The sequence below is a fragment of the Excalfactoria chinensis genome, chromosome 1, assembly GCF_039878825.1.
Source record: "Excalfactoria chinensis isolate bCotChi1 chromosome 1, bCotChi1.hap2, whole genome shotgun sequence".
Lineage (NCBI taxonomy): Eukaryota > Metazoa > Chordata > Aves > Galliformes > Phasianidae > Excalfactoria > Excalfactoria chinensis.
The window spans coordinates 170,766,588-170,785,427 of record NC_092825.1 but is presented as its reverse complement, the minus strand read 5'-3'; the positions used below and the strand labels follow the sequence as shown (position 1 = coordinate 170,785,427).

The 18,840-nt window shown below is 39.9% G+C and overlaps 1 protein-coding gene across 1 annotated transcript; it reads right to left on the bottom strand.

Annotated features, from left to right (window-relative positions):
• Positions 1-2,625: 2,625 nt before the first annotated feature.
• Positions 2,626-18,747, bottom strand: DCUN1D5 (defective in cullin neddylation 1 domain containing 5). The gene is made up of 8 exons (XM_072326717.1): positions 18,393-18,747; positions 15,464-15,555; positions 13,366-13,436; positions 13,075-13,166; positions 8,089-8,197; positions 7,902-8,006; positions 7,008-7,110; positions 2,626-6,255 (listed from the first exon to the last, which is right to left on the bottom strand). The coding sequence occupies exons 1-8, from the start codon at positions 18,473-18,475 to the stop codon at positions 6,200-6,202; spliced, it is 711 nt and encodes a 236-aa protein (XP_072182818.1). The 5' UTR covers positions 18,476-18,747; the 3' UTR covers positions 2,626-6,199.
• Positions 18,748-18,840: the final 93 nt, after the last annotated feature.

The window sequence follows — 18,840 nt, the reverse complement described above, 5'->3', positions numbered from 1 at the left end:
AAAAATGTCTGCACATGTGTGTACACAGGCTAAAACTGCAGCAGGAACGACGCATCACACAGCTTAAACAAATAGAAGTGGAAATGATTAGAAAATGGATAGAATTTGATGATGTTAATTATCAAATATCTGATGTTCTGACTTGTCAGGAAGATCCACTTTTTGCATCAAAAGTCAGCGCTATGACTCATGCCCAGCCCACAGCACTCCGGCACCAGTGTGTTTTGTATTACTACTACACTGCTGATGCAAAAGTGAAACGCGTGTGAGGAAACAAGCTGTGCCTTCTGCTTCATAAATCTATGAACACAGAACCAGTACCTCAAATCACTGTGCAACAGAATTACTCAGAAGAAAGTGCCAGATCCACTGAGGACCTACTCCTTACATAATTAGCGTTACTCTTCCTATTATGACTGTATCTGTAATTTCCTTAAGTGACCACATCCCTCAGAGATTAATAATATTTCAGATGTGTTCTGAATTATTCAGGTGCCTTGGCCAACAATTTTACATGTTCAAATTAAAGTATTTTGGCCAAATAGATGAGGGCATAATGTTTGCTGTTACTCATATTTGATTTAAAACTAATTATTTAGGGGTATTTCATCATAGGATTTTTCATTGTTTGTAAATTGATTTGGAGATAAGTTTGAATGTAAAAAAGAATTCCACAATTCATCCATAATAGCTGGGCCACAAATCGTAATTACAGTTCCATTTTACTACAATTTAAGTTACTTCAGTAGGTTCAGTAAACCTTTATGGAACAATCCAATGTTTGGAAAGAAAATGAAAAGGAATAACTTGTTACTAAATCAGGAACTTAAACTAGTTGGAATACTACGTTGAAGCCCTTTAATTCATTATCATAAGATGCACAGTGAAAACAAAACTCATCTGAAAACCACACAGGAGGAATGAACTTCTATGTTATATAGAATTTAAGTAAGCCACAAACACTTTCAAGTGGTTTTATTAACAGCATTAATTTACTACAAAGCTGATAAAAATACATAGGCCAATAAGAATACTGAAATGCATTGCAATTTCTTCTTAAGTTGACAAAATGAAGGAGGAAGTTTAAGATGAAAAATAGTTGTTTAAAATATCTATTTTAAAGTTATAGTTTCTAGAAGAACAGGATGCAATCACAGTATTTTAATAAATGATAAAATAGGAAGGTTATTCAACAGAAACATCATTGGAACCATTGTGGGTCAAGAAATAGTAGCCAGATCTTTGAGATTATGTTCTGTCCAATGTAATGTCTATAAAAGATTCATGAATGTGCATCTTCTGCCGTTGTCATGATGGTGAGTTACTACTGATGATCAATGCCATACTCTGAAGCAATTAGGACAAAACCAGGAGCAGGATCAAAGTTTGTTCACTGGAAGAAGTGATGGATGCACAAATCTGAGAGACTAACATAATTTTGGTGAAAAGTCCAGTAGAGGTTTAAAAAAATAAAACAAAGGAAACAGTAGGTAGCCTCATCTTGAAGTACAACAGCCGTCTTTAACATGTTTATCTAACTCCAAATTGTCCTTTCTCACAGAAAAATGCAGAGTGCACAGTACAGAAGGGTGAAGAGAGAAGTGACTGAGGCATTGCCATCTCTTCTAGCTGCAGATGAGCTATGGGGACTGAATGCACTCAGACATCCCTCTGACTCAGGAGCGACTTCAATGTCAGAAGTGGATGGAAGTGGATCTGTAGAGATAACAAAGTGGACTTTCCTAAGGTTAGAGACAAAGAGATGATCCTCAAGGAAGGAAAGGTGTCCTAGGGCAGGAATGGCATGGGGGCTCCATAATGAGAAAGCACCAGTAAAAGAGCAAGTGCTATGTGCAAGGAAACAGTGGCACTAACCCAAACATGAACATGGCAGGACACTGGCTTTCATCCTTTTGTTACGTGCTCTAAAAATCCCTATGGAAGAATATTCTAAGAAACAGCCAGATAAATCACAGAATGGTTGAGGATGGGAGGCATCTCTGTGTTCCTCAGGCCCAAGCCCTGCTCCAGCAGGGAAACCCAGAGCAGGGTGCCCAGGACCGCCTCCAGGCGGCTTGAGAAGATCTCCAAGGAGGAAACCCCACAGCCTCTGTGCAGCCTGTGCCAGTGCTGTCACCTGCACGGCACAGCAGTGCTCCTGGTGGTCAGAGGGAACCTCCTGTGTGCCAGTTTATGCCCAGTGTATCTTGTGCTAACCGGCACAAATCATAAATGCATAATTGCCTAAAAACAAACACATGAAGGGGAAGAAAAAGCTTGAATCTCTCTCTATTCATATTCTTTGCAACAGGTTGTTGGAAGAAGGCTGACTGGACGCATAATTCAGGACAGTTGACTACCAGGTTTACTGCCTTCCATCAACACCCACCAACATGACTGTGATCAGAGATGACGTTTGCTGTAGCTTTCAGTTAAGATTAGGTTCTATTACCGGCAGGAGCAGTTAAGAAATCGTTGAGGCTTAGGCTAGAAATTAGATTGTCCCATTTTGCTGAAAGTTATGTCCTTCAGCAATTAACAACAGTCATACATTCACACACACAAAATAACAAACCAAAAAACCCCCAAAGCTAAAAAAAGGCAGCATGACAGAAAAGATTTGTTCTGCCCTATTCAATAACACTTTTATTCATCATACTCAACAAAGCTAAACCTGTACAAGTTTGTACACATTGCATTGAAAGAACTGTTCACCAGCTATAAGAAAAACGAACAAAACATCAGAAACATTCAACTTATGGTCCCTTGCAATTCTTTTTTTCCTTTCCTTGTTTTTTTTTTTTTTTTTTTTTTTTTTTTTTTTTGCAGTCAATATTGAAGTATCAGCTCAAAGCTCTCCAAAGACAGGAAGAAATACCTTTACAACCAAACTGTAGACTGCAGCGTCGCCTTTAGGGGAAGGAAAAGCTGTGATCGGTACCAAATTTGTATCTAAATGCAAAATTCAAGTTCCACTATATAGAAATGTGAAATTACAGCCATCAGTAAAGAATTATACGGTTAAACAGTGAAGATAAATGTGATCAGAAGTACACATACAGTTAAAGGACAGAGGTAAAAATACATGACTGTTTAATTCAAAATCACATTTTTACATAGAAGAAATATTACATTCCGATCTACCAGTATGGCTTTTTCCATGAACAGCTGGGTGTTTTCAGATTAAAAACCCAAAACTTTCCTGTTTAGGAACTGAGAAAAATTTAGCTACGTTAACAGGATACATGTCAAGAAATTAAAGATGAGACTAAAGCAAAGCTTATAATACCAAGATAGACATCACTGCGATTTAGTTTTGGAAGACATTTCACCCTCGCTTTTATTACTTCTCGTAGCTATGGCAGCGGGTTTCACTTGTGAACTTCCATCATAAGATATGGCAAAAACTGCATTGCTTCCTTATTTGAGACGTTGAAATGCACCTGAGCAAAGCAAAACTACAATGTAAAGGCTAACGGAAGCATTCAGCTGGACTCAGATTTGGCTTGTGGATGTGCGCAAAATAGAAGGAAAAAATAAATAAACAGCTTTTGGCACTTATCCACAGGAAGATGTAGGGTGATTTAATAAAAAGCAGACAGCTAAGAAAAGTGACCAGCTCATAATGAAACTGTACAAGCCATCAGTTCACATTTAAACAATAAATCTGATTGCAGTTTAGAGCACAGAAACATAACTTAAAATCCTAATCTATTCAAATTTGAAAAACTATATTGATTTTAAGTTGTTTAAATACATTCATTCCCAGTCCAAGTTTTACAGTAACTGATGATTTTCCATCACACGCACGACCAAGTTATAAATCCCTGAAATGCGGATTTATTAGAGGAATACTGATAAAACCTTAACAGAGATGTGAATGATACAGCATAAAGCATCTTACACCTTGACTGTAAGTACTTGACCGTCTTGGATGGTAGATGCATCACTCCTACTGTTAGACACTAACACCAGCCTCTAAGACCAACTGGTTTAACTTGAATTCAGAACAGCTTGCAATTATCTAAAAAAAGGTTGTTTGTTTGTTTCCCAACCACACTAGAAAATGTTCATCTTCTACCTGCATTTCAAAACTCCTGGAAAGAGAATTCTCCAGTTATAACTGGGTCTAAATATACTAAGCTAGGAGAGTCACTGAAGTGAATTTTAGAACGTCATTTCAGAATCAGTGCCCTTGCAGAGATTTAGTATACAGCAGTACTTCCCTAGATCTAACTGGTGCATCTTTATCCTGTGCATCTCAGAAACTCAATGAGTGGCTCTTGGGACTCTTGAAGTTACTTTCATTCTGCCCTTCTGTATGGAAGGGCAATTTCCAAACGAAAGGCACTCTGTTATGGGAGAAATCAGAATCGTCGGCACTGCAAACAGACGACCTGAAACCTATTTATTAGAACTGCTGAAGTCTTCGCAAGGTCTGAAATTAAGTACTTTCCTTAAAAAAGGTGGAAAAATAGATCAGCTATATTGCATGTGTCTGCATGCACACAGATACCAGCCACCATAAGAGCACAGTGACCTGCCAGTTACCTCAGCTTTTTTGTCTTCATTCCAAAGCTTTTTTGGCTTGGGCAGAGTCATACATCTAAGGCTCAACTGCACTATCAGGTGACTTGCAGAAAGGCCCAGGGAACACCACTGACCGCCCCCACCACCTGCAGTTCCAACAGCAAGCAGCAAAGGTGTTCCTCTAATAGAATGACAGCATGGGCACACTTCTATTTCTTCCTTTCTCTTCACCCCTCCCTTCCACTCTTCTCCCATTTCCCATCACTGAATAAAAATAAAATGAAAAAAACAATCCATTTTCTTGGGAATGAAGCTTTCCCTTAATGATAGGGAAACTCACACTTATTAGTCTGAATAAGGGCTGTGCAAAACAGAAGTAATTTCCCTGAGGCAAAGATCTTCAAGTCATGCCTAGCTTACATTGTCTATTCTTATTTCAAGCTGTTGAAGTATTCGGCACAGTGAGGCCTTGATCACTGACTGGAGTCTCGTGGCATTATCACAGTCTAAATAAAATAATTATATAATAATGTAGAAGTTACAAATGCTTCATTCTCTCCTGTGTTGTTTTCTTATATTTACTCATTAAAATCCTGTTCCTTCTCAAGGATGGCATTCACATTCCTGGGCAGAAAGGCTGACTGACAAACTTCTACTTCAATTAAAGGTTGTCACACAAACTGCCCAAACAGGCAATTGCAGTAACTCAACACACGAATAACAGGGTAAACATTAATAGCCTGTTACATACAGGTCAAAAGCAGATGATTTAAGTCTTTCTTATACTGTAGAAAAACTCCAAGAGTGAAAAAAGAAAGTCGTGCTGGGAATGCTTCCAGTCCAAAACAGGTAAGAAGCAAAGCTTAAAGCCAAGTCTTTCCAGCTTTCCCTTTTAAAATATAAATTGCACTTCTTGTCCAAAGCAACTCAAAGTCTAAGTTGCAGTAAAAATTTGAAGCTGCAGTACTGTATCAAAGTAACTGTGTTTGACATCTGAAGTACAGGCAACTAGTTTTCAGCTACCCTGCATGCGCAGCCACACGTGTGTTCTACACCTTTCTGCTTATGAAAACATCTGCCATTAAATGCCATGCCACTGGGTGAGTACAGAACAGAACAGAGCTTAAGGCCTTTATCTCCAGAAGGAGCTGAAAACTGTGGCACAACCCATGACCGATACTTAATATGCAAGTTAATACACCCCCACCCAGGGCTCAAATAATTAGTCACTCTTAATAATGTTTCTTGCACAAGACAATCATACCGCCAGCAAGCAACAGTGCCAGGTAAGCATTTTTAAGGTCTCAGTAAATCATAACAAAGGGCACTTCTGAGAAAGGTAATTTTAAAGATTTGGTTTTAGAAATAGACACCACACTCACATTCAAGGGACATTCTTCACTTTTAGGCCTTTGTCACAAATCTGAATCTTTATTGTTCTGAAAGAAATGCTATAAACATAAGACTCAAAACAAGAACTCCAACTTTCAGTCTCAGAAGAGGTGTGGTTCAAATGCCCATATCACATGTAACAAGAAAACTTCCTTAAAAAAGGAAAAAAATTACTGTAAAGTCTTTCATAAAAATGAAAATGCAATCCTCTGTTTTTCTTATTAGTTTGTGTACAGGCGGGCACCAAAAAAAACTTGCATTTTCTTTTGAATTCTTGCTATGATGCTTGACGAACTTTCTGCCATTCAACAAATTCATCCAGAAGTACAGGCCCTGCAAAAGGAAGAAACTCAGTTATACCTACCAGAGCCTTTCAAACATTTTCTCTTAACATATGGGGGTTAAAACTGAGTTTAGGCAACTTCCGTGTTAACCCTTACAGCCAAACACTTATGAAGACATAACTACAGTCACTTCAGTCCAAAGGTGGTATGAATAACACTATGCACCAAAGTAAGAAAAAAGGTATTCACAACACACATAACAGGCGTGCTGAACTGAATGGAAAGCTTCAATCTAAGAGTATATTCTAAAGTGGGGCAAGTAACTCCTTCTTGTGGGAGCTTTCAGAATTATACAATTAGATATGCAGAACAAAATGTGATAACCATTGCAATTCAGCCATAATAGGCTTGACTACCAGCTCATAAATCATTTCTCAAGTACCAGCAGATTGGTTACTTTATAATTTAGCTAGAATTCATCATGTCTAAGTGTAAAATAAGAGTTTTCTGTTAACAGTTTAGCTTGCAATTAGTGTTTTCATGTAGTAAGCAGCTTTACTAGATCCTTAACTGGATATAAGTTGGCTTAAGTACACTGTCATGCCAGAGACCTGCTTCTAAAATTAGTATCTGCTGTTTGAAAGTGAGTGGCTGGTAGGACAGTTTATCTACGTGTTTCTGGAAAATAATTAGTTTTCCCCTTAAAGTTTTGCTTCTGCTATTTAATGTACTCATGTTTTATGGCACATAAAATGCTGGCAGTAATAGGTGAATAAAGAAAATGTTGTTATGATTACTTACATGCACCATCTTCATCATAGTTGCTAAGATCTGCATGGACAGTTCTGCTGAACTCTAACACGTTGTACCACTGATCCTTGTTCATGACTCTATACTTCGATTGCTAGGGAAAAGAATTCAATTTCAAAACACTGCAATGCCAATTGATACGATACTGCTGCACATTCCTCCCAGTTTCTCTCCTTTATAATCTTCACTCGATTCCTAAAAACCAATTCAGTGGGCAACAGCAGCTCTTTCTCCCTTGGTTCCCCAGTTTTTAGAAGACTACGCAGCACATATTCCATAGCTCTAAAATTACAGAAAATTGTTTCTTGAAAGAGGATCAGAGCAAAACTGAAATCACTTCATTACTCTAAAGCCTCAAAAACTGTTAAGTTTTTATCTTGCCCTGAAGTGAGGCATGCTTAGCTCAGGTGCATTTCCAGAATGAACAGCTACAGGAACCTTTTCTCCAGGACACAAAATAGCAAGGACACCTACTGTCCTCAAACTTATCACTGATTCTATGTCCCAAGACTAGAATGCCATGCAGTGCATACACAACCACACTACTGCTGAGAAGAATGTTCCAGAGGCAGTCAGAGCTTAAGGCACCTACATATTGTATCTACACAAGGCAAATCTGAAATTAGCACACGTGTAGCTGAAGAGACAGACTCTACTAGTTTTACCTTTATTGCTTAATTAAGATGGAATTTTACTGCCTTTGATTAGAGAAGGGGAGTGTGAAAAAGTGATCTGTGATGCATGTAAGAACACTGCTGTTTCAGAAGGAGCCTGAAGAAGGGAAAAGGAAAAACATTCTTGACCCAAACAACACAAACCCTGAAATCTCTTCCAGAAACAGCCCAACTAGCACAGCATCATTTTAACAGTCAAGGAATTGCTTACCTCCAGGTACTGATAAAATACTGAAAACAGTGGCCAAGTTCTTCCAAGCAGAAGCGCTAACATGGATTTTGCAGTATCGATATCAAGACTTCGCTGGTCTTTATCCTAAAGAAAGCACAAGAACACTGAAGTACAAGCTCAACGAACAACTAAAATTATAACTTCCCTAAGATTCCAGTAGCCTTACCCTTGCAAAATCAAAGGCATATCTGTAGATATTCTTAAAGGATGAGATGTCATTCAGCTGTGACCGCAAGAAGTCAAATTTACTCTGTAACTTTTCTGTACAGTCACACCTTAAAATAAAGGAGAACAAACGATGTTAGAAGTTCAAAACAAAACATTCGGACCATGAAAAATGCCAGGAAGTATAAAATAAACAAACAAATATTCGCATTAGTAATACTGTGAAGGTGACATGAGCACTGGACATACTCAGTATTTGCAGCTTATTGAAATGATGATTGCTGAGATTCTGTAAACAAGTTTGTTTGTTTGTTTTAAGCGTCAGCAATATCAGCTTTTTCAAATCCATCAACTTTACTTCTACCAAGTCTTTCTGTGCCACTGCCATCACTTCCTTATCTTTCAATCATTCTGAAAGTTTGCAGACAGCAGTACTCAACATGCACTAAGGAGATAAAGCTCTTACCTACAGCTGGATTCTGTTCAATAAACCCTTAGGAAAAAACCCAAAAACTAAAACACACATCCAAGCCTGTACCTGTGTGAGTAGCAGGATTCAGCAGGCACTTAGCAAAACTTGCTGAGGTCTGGGAGTGTTTTATGACTGATAAACACAAGCTCTGGTAAGCCTATATCACCAGGACTAGTTAGTGGCTATTCAACTGAAAACTCACAAGTTGAGCAAGAATTTACCAGTCTGTTAGTTGTCATGAAAACTCTTTGGTAAAACCACTTTTTATTAGTAAGCCCAGGAAGGAAAGTCTTATATACTTTACCTAGCAATCACTTTTTCCATAATAAAAGACTAGTTAGCTTCACCAACACCGAAGAATGTAATTTACTCATGTAAGTCCTGTGGAAAAGGCTCACTCTAAAAGAACGGTTGTTACATTATAATCACATCTTATTTTTATAAAATAACAGCTGTGTTGGGTTAAAAAAGAAAAAAATCCACCTTATTCTGTACTCCGTTTGACAGAAACAGTATGTCCAGAAATGCAGAGACTATATGTGTAAATACTTCTCTGGTGTACTTCTCCTGGCAGCCTGCCTCTCAGAGGACAGATTCCTTAAGGACCTGCACCTGAAGCCCTCAGCAAATGGCATTTCAGGGGTCCTGCTAAGATGTTGCACTTTGATGGGGTACTTTCCCTGCAGCTGATATTCCTGTTCCTCGGTTCTGCTAGCCCGTGCACACACATGCAGGTCTGCCTCTACCACAGCAGCTGCAATGAGAAAAATTTAAGGATTCCAGCTAGTGGAGTCTTTTTGCTCTTTGTTATTGTCTCTAGTAACATCTAGGTAAAGGAGGACAAAGTCCAAGCTAAGATCAGTGCTAAATAAACTATTACCTAATTATGTTCCATATTTAAACTATAAGAACCTACAAAGCTTATATTGTTAACAAGCAACTTAGAACTCAACTCATAAAATACATAAAGTACCAGCATACCTACATTTTCTACAAAACTCTTTGTTAAAGTTGCTCAAATATAAGTGTAAATACAAAGTGAAACAGCTATTATTGTCTACTCTGTTATTGGTAATATCAATCAGTATTGGTACCAGCGCTAACTGACATCTTCGTCAGCAACACAGACAGTGGGTTTGAATGTGCCATCAGCAAGTCTGACAACAACACAGAGCTGAGCGGTCCTCTCATCACACTGGGAGAAAGGGACACCATACAGTGAGACCTGAACAGGTTGGAGAGATGCCCATGTGAACCTCATGCAGTTCAGCACTACCAAATGCAAGTTTTTGCACCTAGTTTGGGACAATCCTAAGCACAAACTCAGGCTGGGAAGAGAATGGACTGAGATCAGCCATGATAAGAAAAGTTTTGGGATGCTGGTTGATGAGAAGCTCAGCAAGAGCTGGCAATTTGTGTTTGCAGCTCAGAAAACCATATCACAGCTGCATCAAAGGAAGCACAACCAGTAGATCAAGAGAGGTGATTCTACCCCTCTACTTTGCTCTTGTGAGCCCTCACCTGCAGCATGCCAAGTGGGCCCCCATCACAAGGACACAGACCTGTTAGAGGAGGTTCAGAGGAAGGCCACAAGGATGCTTAAAGGGCTGAAGCACTTCTCCTATGAAGGCAGGCTGGGAGCTGGGGTTACTGAGCCTAGAGAAGTTCTGAGGATACCTTACAGAGGCCTTCCAGTACCTAAAAGTGGCTTGCAGGGAAAGCTGATGAAGAACTCTTTTTCATAGTGTATAGGGTTAACAGTTTAAAACTTGAAGAGGGGAGATTCTGGTTAGATGTTAGAAAGAAATTCTTTACTCAGAGAGTGGTGAGGTACTGGCACAACCTGCCCAGAGACATTATGGTTGCCCATCCCTGGAGACGTTCAAGGTCAGGTTGGACGAGGCTTGGGCAGCCTGGTCTGGCAGGTGGCAGAACCTGGAGTTGGAGCTATGTGGTCTTCAACATTCCTCCCAGTAAGAACCACCCTATGACTCTATCATACATACTGTAACACAAAAGTAATTTTCTTAACAAAAGTAGGATGAAAGCAAACGAAATCTCAAGACTGCTGAGCTTTGTCAACCCATTTAAAACTGATTAATTGATTACATTCAGACATGCACTACCCTGAGGTCTGATACAGGGATGTGTCATTTTAAGCCACTTCCAGACCCAGCCAATGACTGTTCACATTGGTGCACCTAAGGAGTTTTCAAACCATTATTTTATAAACACAGCTGTTTCTGTGTCTGCACCATGAACAAGATGACTGAGGTCAATGGGAATCAAGTTTTTATTAAACAAACAAACAAACAAAAAACACAACAAAAGCGCCAAGAGAGACTTTTATTAATATTAAATGCAGCGACAGCCTTCATACTGCAACTATATGTTTTGCTTTGTGGGCATTTGAAGCCCACAGATGACACAAATCTCCTTCTCCACTATTTATTATGTACCCAGAGTTCAATGCTCAAGTTATTTAGCCTCCAATGACATGAAAGCAAAACATGAGTAAACAGTCACTTGCTGAGGGCTATTCATTTCACCCTAACAAGGCACCTAAAAAGCTGAAATAAACTGCACAGCTGAGGCACTCTGCTGACAATGAGAACTTCAGACATTCAGATGATTAGTTTAGATTCAGGGAACCAGCTTTCATATATATATGTAACTGTCATGGATCACTCTACCACCATGACATACTAAAATCCTCACTTCTGTAACCTAAGTATGATAAACTGCCATTTAATGCTTAATCCACCTTAATTTTGACAGTGAATACCATACCACATAGCTACCTCTCGCCTCCGTAAGAGGAAATTTCATCAGCGTATCACAAAACCACAGATGAAAACAAACCAACCTGCAAATGAAGAATGTTACTTCAAGATGGAGGCATTCAGATGTTGGCATTTAATTGCAGCCAAGAGCTCAGATTTTGATGTCCTCAACTCTAGGTGCTGCCATTCATAGAGCTCTAGCCAACCAACCCGTAATTCAGTTGACCAGACACTAAGCTTAGGTGTACATGGAATGCCACCTCATGTTCCAATGCATTGACCAGATCTAGAGAAACTGCAGTAAGAGCTTAAGAAATCCAGCTGCTGCACATTAGCCACACATTCAAATGTTTAACCTCCCAGTGCTGACGATGCAATTACATGACATGGTTTTCTATGCATTTTGAAGTAAAGATTCTGTAGTATAGATCAGACTTATAATACATGCTGGGCTTTTAATACTTGCAACGTAATTTCTCCATGCAAAACTGTAATAATGCCGTGCAAGAATAAAGTGATACTGCTGGTCTAATAGTGTAAATCCTTCTCTTTCAAAATTTGTGTCAAACCTTTAATAAGAACCTAGAGTCTCTCGACCCCTGCAGAGTCCGTTATTATGGTCCCCCATTCCCAGTAAGCACAAAGAACACAGATCTACAGATTTATGCTTCTTGAAGTCATTGAATCTTCAGTTCCTTTCTGAGTGTCACAGGTTGACCAGATGCATAGTCTACAGCCTGGTGCTAGCACAGATTGCACTGCTTTGCTTCCTCTGAGTAACTGTTTTAGGCTTAGGTAGGTGCTTTGTTTATGTAGAAATGCACAAAAGTAAAGCATATACTTTTTGTCTTAAATGCATTACATCTACAGAATGATAAACACTATTCTTAAAATAAAGATTTGGTCCTAACTACACTAGATTCATGCAGACAGAAAAGTCTACAGCATTGGCTCTGAAGAGCTGCCATACTCCATGCATGTGCGTGCATGCTTTCTGCTAGACTGGCTGATTTTTGAAGCCTTTTAGTTGATATAAAAATTAAGGTCTTTGTGGAACTGACTTATAGTCATTTACACAGTACGTTTAAAAATGTATACAGTTTAACTGAATGCGGCATCACAACAAGTCACCCTTGAAAACATTAATGAATAGTAAGGTTCATAAATAACAAAACAACAGCTGAGTCAAACCTCACCAAAAGCTAACTAGTTACACAAGTGAATATCTCTTCAGCATTCACAAAAATAATCCTAGTCACAGAAGAATTTGGGAAATCTACTTATAAACTGAAAAAGCATCATTCAACCTAAGCAATTAAGAATGGCTTCTAACCTGTACCTAGCAGACAGTAACAATAACCAACAGATTGTCAAAAATAGTCCTCCTCTATGAAGCTTGGATAGCAGTAACCAGCTTCTCAAAATACTGGCACTAAGATAGAAGCAGATCTGAGACCTCCACAAACATGTGTCTGATAACTGATACATTAACATGCCATCAAGACCTGATTAAGATTAGACAAAACTTTTAGTGAAGTCATCAGATTCCCAATCTGATGAAATACAAAGCTAATCCCAGCTGGTGACTGAAACCAGACCTAAAATCCAAGAGCTTCTGTGTCTTACTGCCAACGTACAAGAAATAGTGGGCAAGATTCATTAAGCTACAGGTACAAAAATTTAATAGAATGTTCAAATTTGATATGTAAAAAACAAACAAAAACCCTCTTACTGTAATGAGGTCATCCCCTTTAACCATTCTTCCTTGGTAAAAAATCCCATGCTTTCAGCCTCTAGCTTCCAGGCTAAAACTAACATAATAATCTGGTGGAAACAAACAAGGGGAAAAAAACGAAGTTAGTATGTAAGAAAAAAATTGATTTCCAGATTTCTAGTTTTCTATGAAGAAAACTGCAAGCATTCAAACAAGATATGCAACTTTTCGCTTACTGAACTGAAGAGCCACATAAAGAACTAAGTCTAATCCAGTAAAAGTGTGATTAGTATCTTGAAAGAAACCTACATTTTCAGGCTCAACACCAATGTCTTCGCAGAACTTTTCCATTCCTTCAGGCCCCACAACATCATCAGGACCTTCAGAACCAAAAACAACAAACCAAGTTGAAATAGAAGTAATATTCAGGAAAACGTATTTTACATTTGAATTACCACACTTCAAGGTAGAATTACACAATATTTTATACAAGCTATTTTTAAAAACACTGCATTAATTTATTAATTAGATTTTGTGTTAGAGACATTATATCAGCTGGAACATGCAGACAGGTATGAAATAGTTGCCATATGGACCAAAAGCAAAATGCATACAGAACTGCTGTGAACTGCCCTCCCAGAACAGCATACAAACTATTTTACTTCGCTTATGTGGGTTTTCAGAAGCATCCACTGATCTTCAGACAGACACAGCTAAACTCAGCGAGTATCATCTCTGCCCAATGAATAATGTTCTTCAAATAGCACTTCACAAGCACAAAACCATTACATCGGTCTGACTTACCATTACACATACTACCCCTTCAATAGTGTTGCCATTATGGGTTTGCACTAACATAGTTATTATAAGAATTGTTATCTGCCATTAACCCTTTATGAATGAAACAGTACAATAAAACTGAAAAAAAATGCTAGCCAAAAAGCAGTAAAAGCTTTGACTACAATGAAAGTAATGTAACCGAGGCCAGAACTGTCGATATTATGCTGTTACCTTTCACTTTTAATATGAAGAATGCCTAAAAAGGCAGCAATAGAGTATATTTAAAGAGCACATATGGACACACTGCAAAACGTATCATTTCCCTGAATTCCTCTGGTTTCAGCTATTTCTGCTAAGCCTGTTCCAAAAACTACTGCTTGTAGGCAGCCCAATATTATCAAAGGACTTGCTAGCATGCTATTTAGTACACCATTGGGATCTTGATGTTAACACTGTTTTAATGGACATAAGCCCATGTAAAAGGCAACGGCTATGTGCTCCAAAACAAAATACCACTGAACACTTTTGGCAAACGTTGCTACTTCAGAAATAAATAAATAAAAGGCTGCTCTGTCTCTCTGTTTAAATTACGAAAAGATACAAGGTGTGGCATATTTAGATTACTGGTTAACTAACAATTATGTTTCCTTACAAAGAATTCTTGATTCAACAACAATAAAATGTATAAGCCTTAACAAATTAAAGGCATCTGATTTACTTGCACATAAGAAAATCAACAGAACAGAGAGGAAATCTTCCACAGGAAAGAGTTCAAAACAGTACGCCTCAAATCTAATGGAGAAAGCAGATTACTAGAATCAAGAGTAGTTCATTACTCTGGAAAAACCGTCAGTGTGGTATTGGCTTTGAATCATATCCTAAACCAATCCCTGGAAGACAAAATACCAGCTCATTTAATATTGAGAACTGAGCCAATAAAGAGTTTTAGTCACCAATTAGTTACAATGGACTTCAGTTAGTGACTACGTAAGAAAAGATACTTATCACAGTTTACAGATACAGAATTTCTAATCATATAATCAGTAAATAAACTGCAATAATTGTTTACTAAGTGCTGCAATATACATTAGACATTTACTAAGGCAGCTACTATCTGAGTAGCGAATTAATTTTTTTTTTACAAGAGGGTACTTCTAATGTTTGTGAACAAGACACTGGTTATTTATGACACCAAATGTGTTAGGACAGATTCTCAGCACAACCAGTACAAGCACCTAACAGCCTCTTTCTAAAAGATGAGAACACGGAGCTTAGATCATTAACTGTTAGTTCATTATCATTCCTATTTGGTTGCAAACAAGATCAGTGTGGAAATAAATTTCTATCTAAATGCCCACAGTCCCAACTTTTACTTGTCCTTTTCAAATCAGCAGTTCAACACCGTATATCATGCAGCATCAGTTATTTTATTTTGAAGAATGCCATGGAAAATTAAAGAGAAAAAACAAAATAGGATAATCCCTGAGAAAGTGTTAGTAAGAGCCATATGAATTCAAGTGTATACGAAAATACTTATATCTCCATGAGGACACAAAGCAAAACTTCAATAATACTTGACATATTGATTTGTTTTAAACATTTTAAATATGAATACAGTGCATATTACCTGCATATTCGTGAAACCATGCTAGGCACTTCTTGCTTGAAAAATGCTCCTCCCCGCTTATTACTTTACCAGGGGCTTGTGACCTGCAATAGCTTATAGAAACAGAAGGACAAGAAGTGTTATTTTAATACGAGAAATGGGAAACCAGTTATATTCTGTTTATTTTTACTTCAAATTAAGTCAACTGATTCATGAAAAAGCTGAATTTAGGAGGCAGTTGTCAGTCGTCCTATTGCAACACTCACTGGAACATGAAATTACCTCGAAACGCAACCTTACCTTAGTCTGATTTATTCCAGCTATTACTTTTGATGAGATGCTGAAATACTGTTACCTGTTAGATTTTAAACCAAAAATCCACATGCATATGTTTGAAACATCCATGCTCAGTAATTCAAATGCCTTATCTACTTAAATAAGACTTTAACATTGGTTCCTACTAAGCAGCATGATCTTCAATCAGGGGTGCTGAAGATGCACAGATCCAATTTAGGTCATCAAAAGCTGCAGAGTTTGACATATTTAAAAGTCAGGTTATTTATATTTAGGCACCCAAATCTGGGAAGAAAACTCGGTCAGATTGTTTATATTAAGCATGTAACTAAATCTCTAAGTTCTATAGCTGTTTGGCACAGACCAGAATAGTAATATACAAGCTATGGAAAGACCCAAACTGCAGTGCACAGACAGCTCCCATCCCTTACATTACCCTCCTTACATGGCACAATTTCCTGTTCACCTAGGAGGTCAATTTTTGTAACTCATCTTTCTTTGAAGGAATGTACAACATAACTGATTGTTTCCAGTATAAACACGTCTACATGAAAACATCTTTATTCAGTATGGAGTTAAGGCACCTTTACAATGCATTCTCCTCTCAAACACACAGAGCTTCTAGACTGTGCAAAGATTACTTCCAAGAATGAGGCGATAGTAAATGGAGCTGCATAATTTTAAATCCTCTCATACCAAGACTGCCATTTTAAAAAGAAAAATGTCAAACAGGAAAGGAATTGTTCAGTTCTAAAGACGCTGGACAATTTCAGCTCCTACATATTGCTTTAAGCTTCCTTAGGAGAAAAAGCAGTGCTAAGATGAAGCCTTATGTTCTGAAAACTACAATTCAAGATATACAACACAAATACCCAAATGCCTTTAATAACACAGGCCACTAGAAAGAAGAGCCATACTATTGCCTGTTGGTTTCAACCACATTAGTTTATAGCTATTGGTAATTATATGTTTCATTAAATAATATTAGCAATATATTGCTACATTTAAACACTATTAGAAACACTCCTATCTTCACCATCTTGTGAGCAGCTAATATGAACATTCATTTTTGGTTATCAGTGTTCAAGAACTGAAACTGGAACAGCTGCAGAGAAAGGCTATGATGGGCAAGGAAACTGAAAATCTGTCATACAAAGCAGAAGAATTTAGGTTGCCTCACAAAGTAGAGCATCAGAAAACACGAGTGCTCACTCTGAATACTCTAAGAGGTAGAATCATGAGAAAGAAGCACTGGGTAAAGCATGACTCAACCATCCCTTCCAACTCAGGCTGTTCTATGATTCCATGACAATGCTAGCAGAAGAACAGCTATTAAGTAGTGGCTGTGAATAAGTTTAGACTGAAAATAAAAGATCATCGACACCCACAACAAGCAGCCTCTGGAGCAGTTACCCATAGTGAATGGTCATAGCAAAATAGAAGTCGAGGTGCTTCTGCTCTAAGTTCAGATTTGGTCAATCTAAGAGGAAGAGTGTATACTGCAGTTTCCTGCAATAGCCATTCCCGTAGAACTGATTTCGTAAGTCTGTTGTATTCTGATGTCTGCAGGATGTTTACTGTAACCACTGTGTTACTGTTATGCTTGGAAAGTTCTAAGAGATGGAGAAGACCTGTGGTTTCTTACAGAACGCCACATGGGATGCTCCTGCTTCTATGCTGTAGCATTCTAATGGCCATTTTCAGGCACCATGACTCACTTGGCCTCTTTATGCATGTCAATCAACACAACCATTTTGGACCCAGACAGTGAGAGCACATCTGGAATACTGCACCCAGTTCTGGGCTCTTCAATTCAAGACATGGAACTTCCAGCATGAGTCCAGCGGAAGGCCACAAAGATGATGAGGGGCTTGGAGCATCTCCAGCATGACAAAAGGCTTAGAGACCTGGGACCGCTGAGCCTGGAGGAGACTTACCAGGATCTTATCACTGTTTATAAATATCTGAAGCACAATCATTGTTTATAAATATCTGAAGCACAGGGCTCAAGTCGATAGGACTAAGCTCTACCCAGTGACATGCAGCAACAGAACTTGGGATGATGAGCAAAACCTGGAACACACAAAGTTCCATACAAACGTGAGGAAGAACTTTCCTGTCAGTGACAGAGCACTGAAAGAGGCTGCCCAGAGAGACTGGGGAGTCTCCTTCTCTGGAGACAGTCAAAGCCCACAGGGTGTCTTCCTGTACAACCCTACTGCAGGGAACCTGCTTTAGCAGGAGATGGGACTAGGTGACCTCCAGCGGTCTCTTCCAAACCCTATTGACTGTGATCCTTCAAAGTACAGAGTACCGGACCCGATTTTGCTTCGTGGCATACTATTTCACTACAAGAACGAGACTATTCACCACGGGCCCTCAGAGTACAGCCAACGGCACGACGGAGGAGCGCAGCCCGTAGCAGGCGTGATCTTATGGTGAGGCAGAAGACAGGGGCTGGACTGGAAGCCAGTCTTACAGCGGCAGGCAAAGCGCACATGGGAGGCGAGCAGCTCCGCACGCTCCTCCCGCGGCTCTCAGCGGCCGCCGCCGGCATCGAGCACAAAGGGGCGGCCGCTCCCCGCCCGCCTGCCCGCGCGAGACCCGCAACCAGCGACAGCCGCCGGAGGCCCGACCCGCCGGCCGCAGACGCTACCTGCCGAGTTTACACTTCTTCAGACCGGCCTCGTCCGCCGCCGGCGCCGGCCCCGAGGATTTTCTCTTCTTCTTCACCGGCATCGTTCCGCTCCGGCCGGGGGCCGCCCCGCCGGGGCTCGCCGCCTGGGCCCCCGGGCTCAGTGCTCCGGCTGCCGCTGTTTGGCGAGAGCGAAGGCGCGAGCGGCCCCGTCTCGCCCTGCTGCTGCTTCTGCTGGTCCCCGCCCCGCTGGGCCGGGCCGGGCCCGCCGCCGCCGCGCCGGTCCGAGCAGCGGAGCTTCGCGCCCGGAGCGGGAACGGGGGAACCGGGCGGCAGCGGCTGCGGAGGGAACAGCGGCGACCCGGACGCAGACGGCGCGGACACGGAAGTGACAGCGCAGCGGGGGGCGGGGCTTCCGCCGAGACCGCGCCCACGGGGGAGGGGCGGGGCCGGCCGCGCGCTTCCCGCC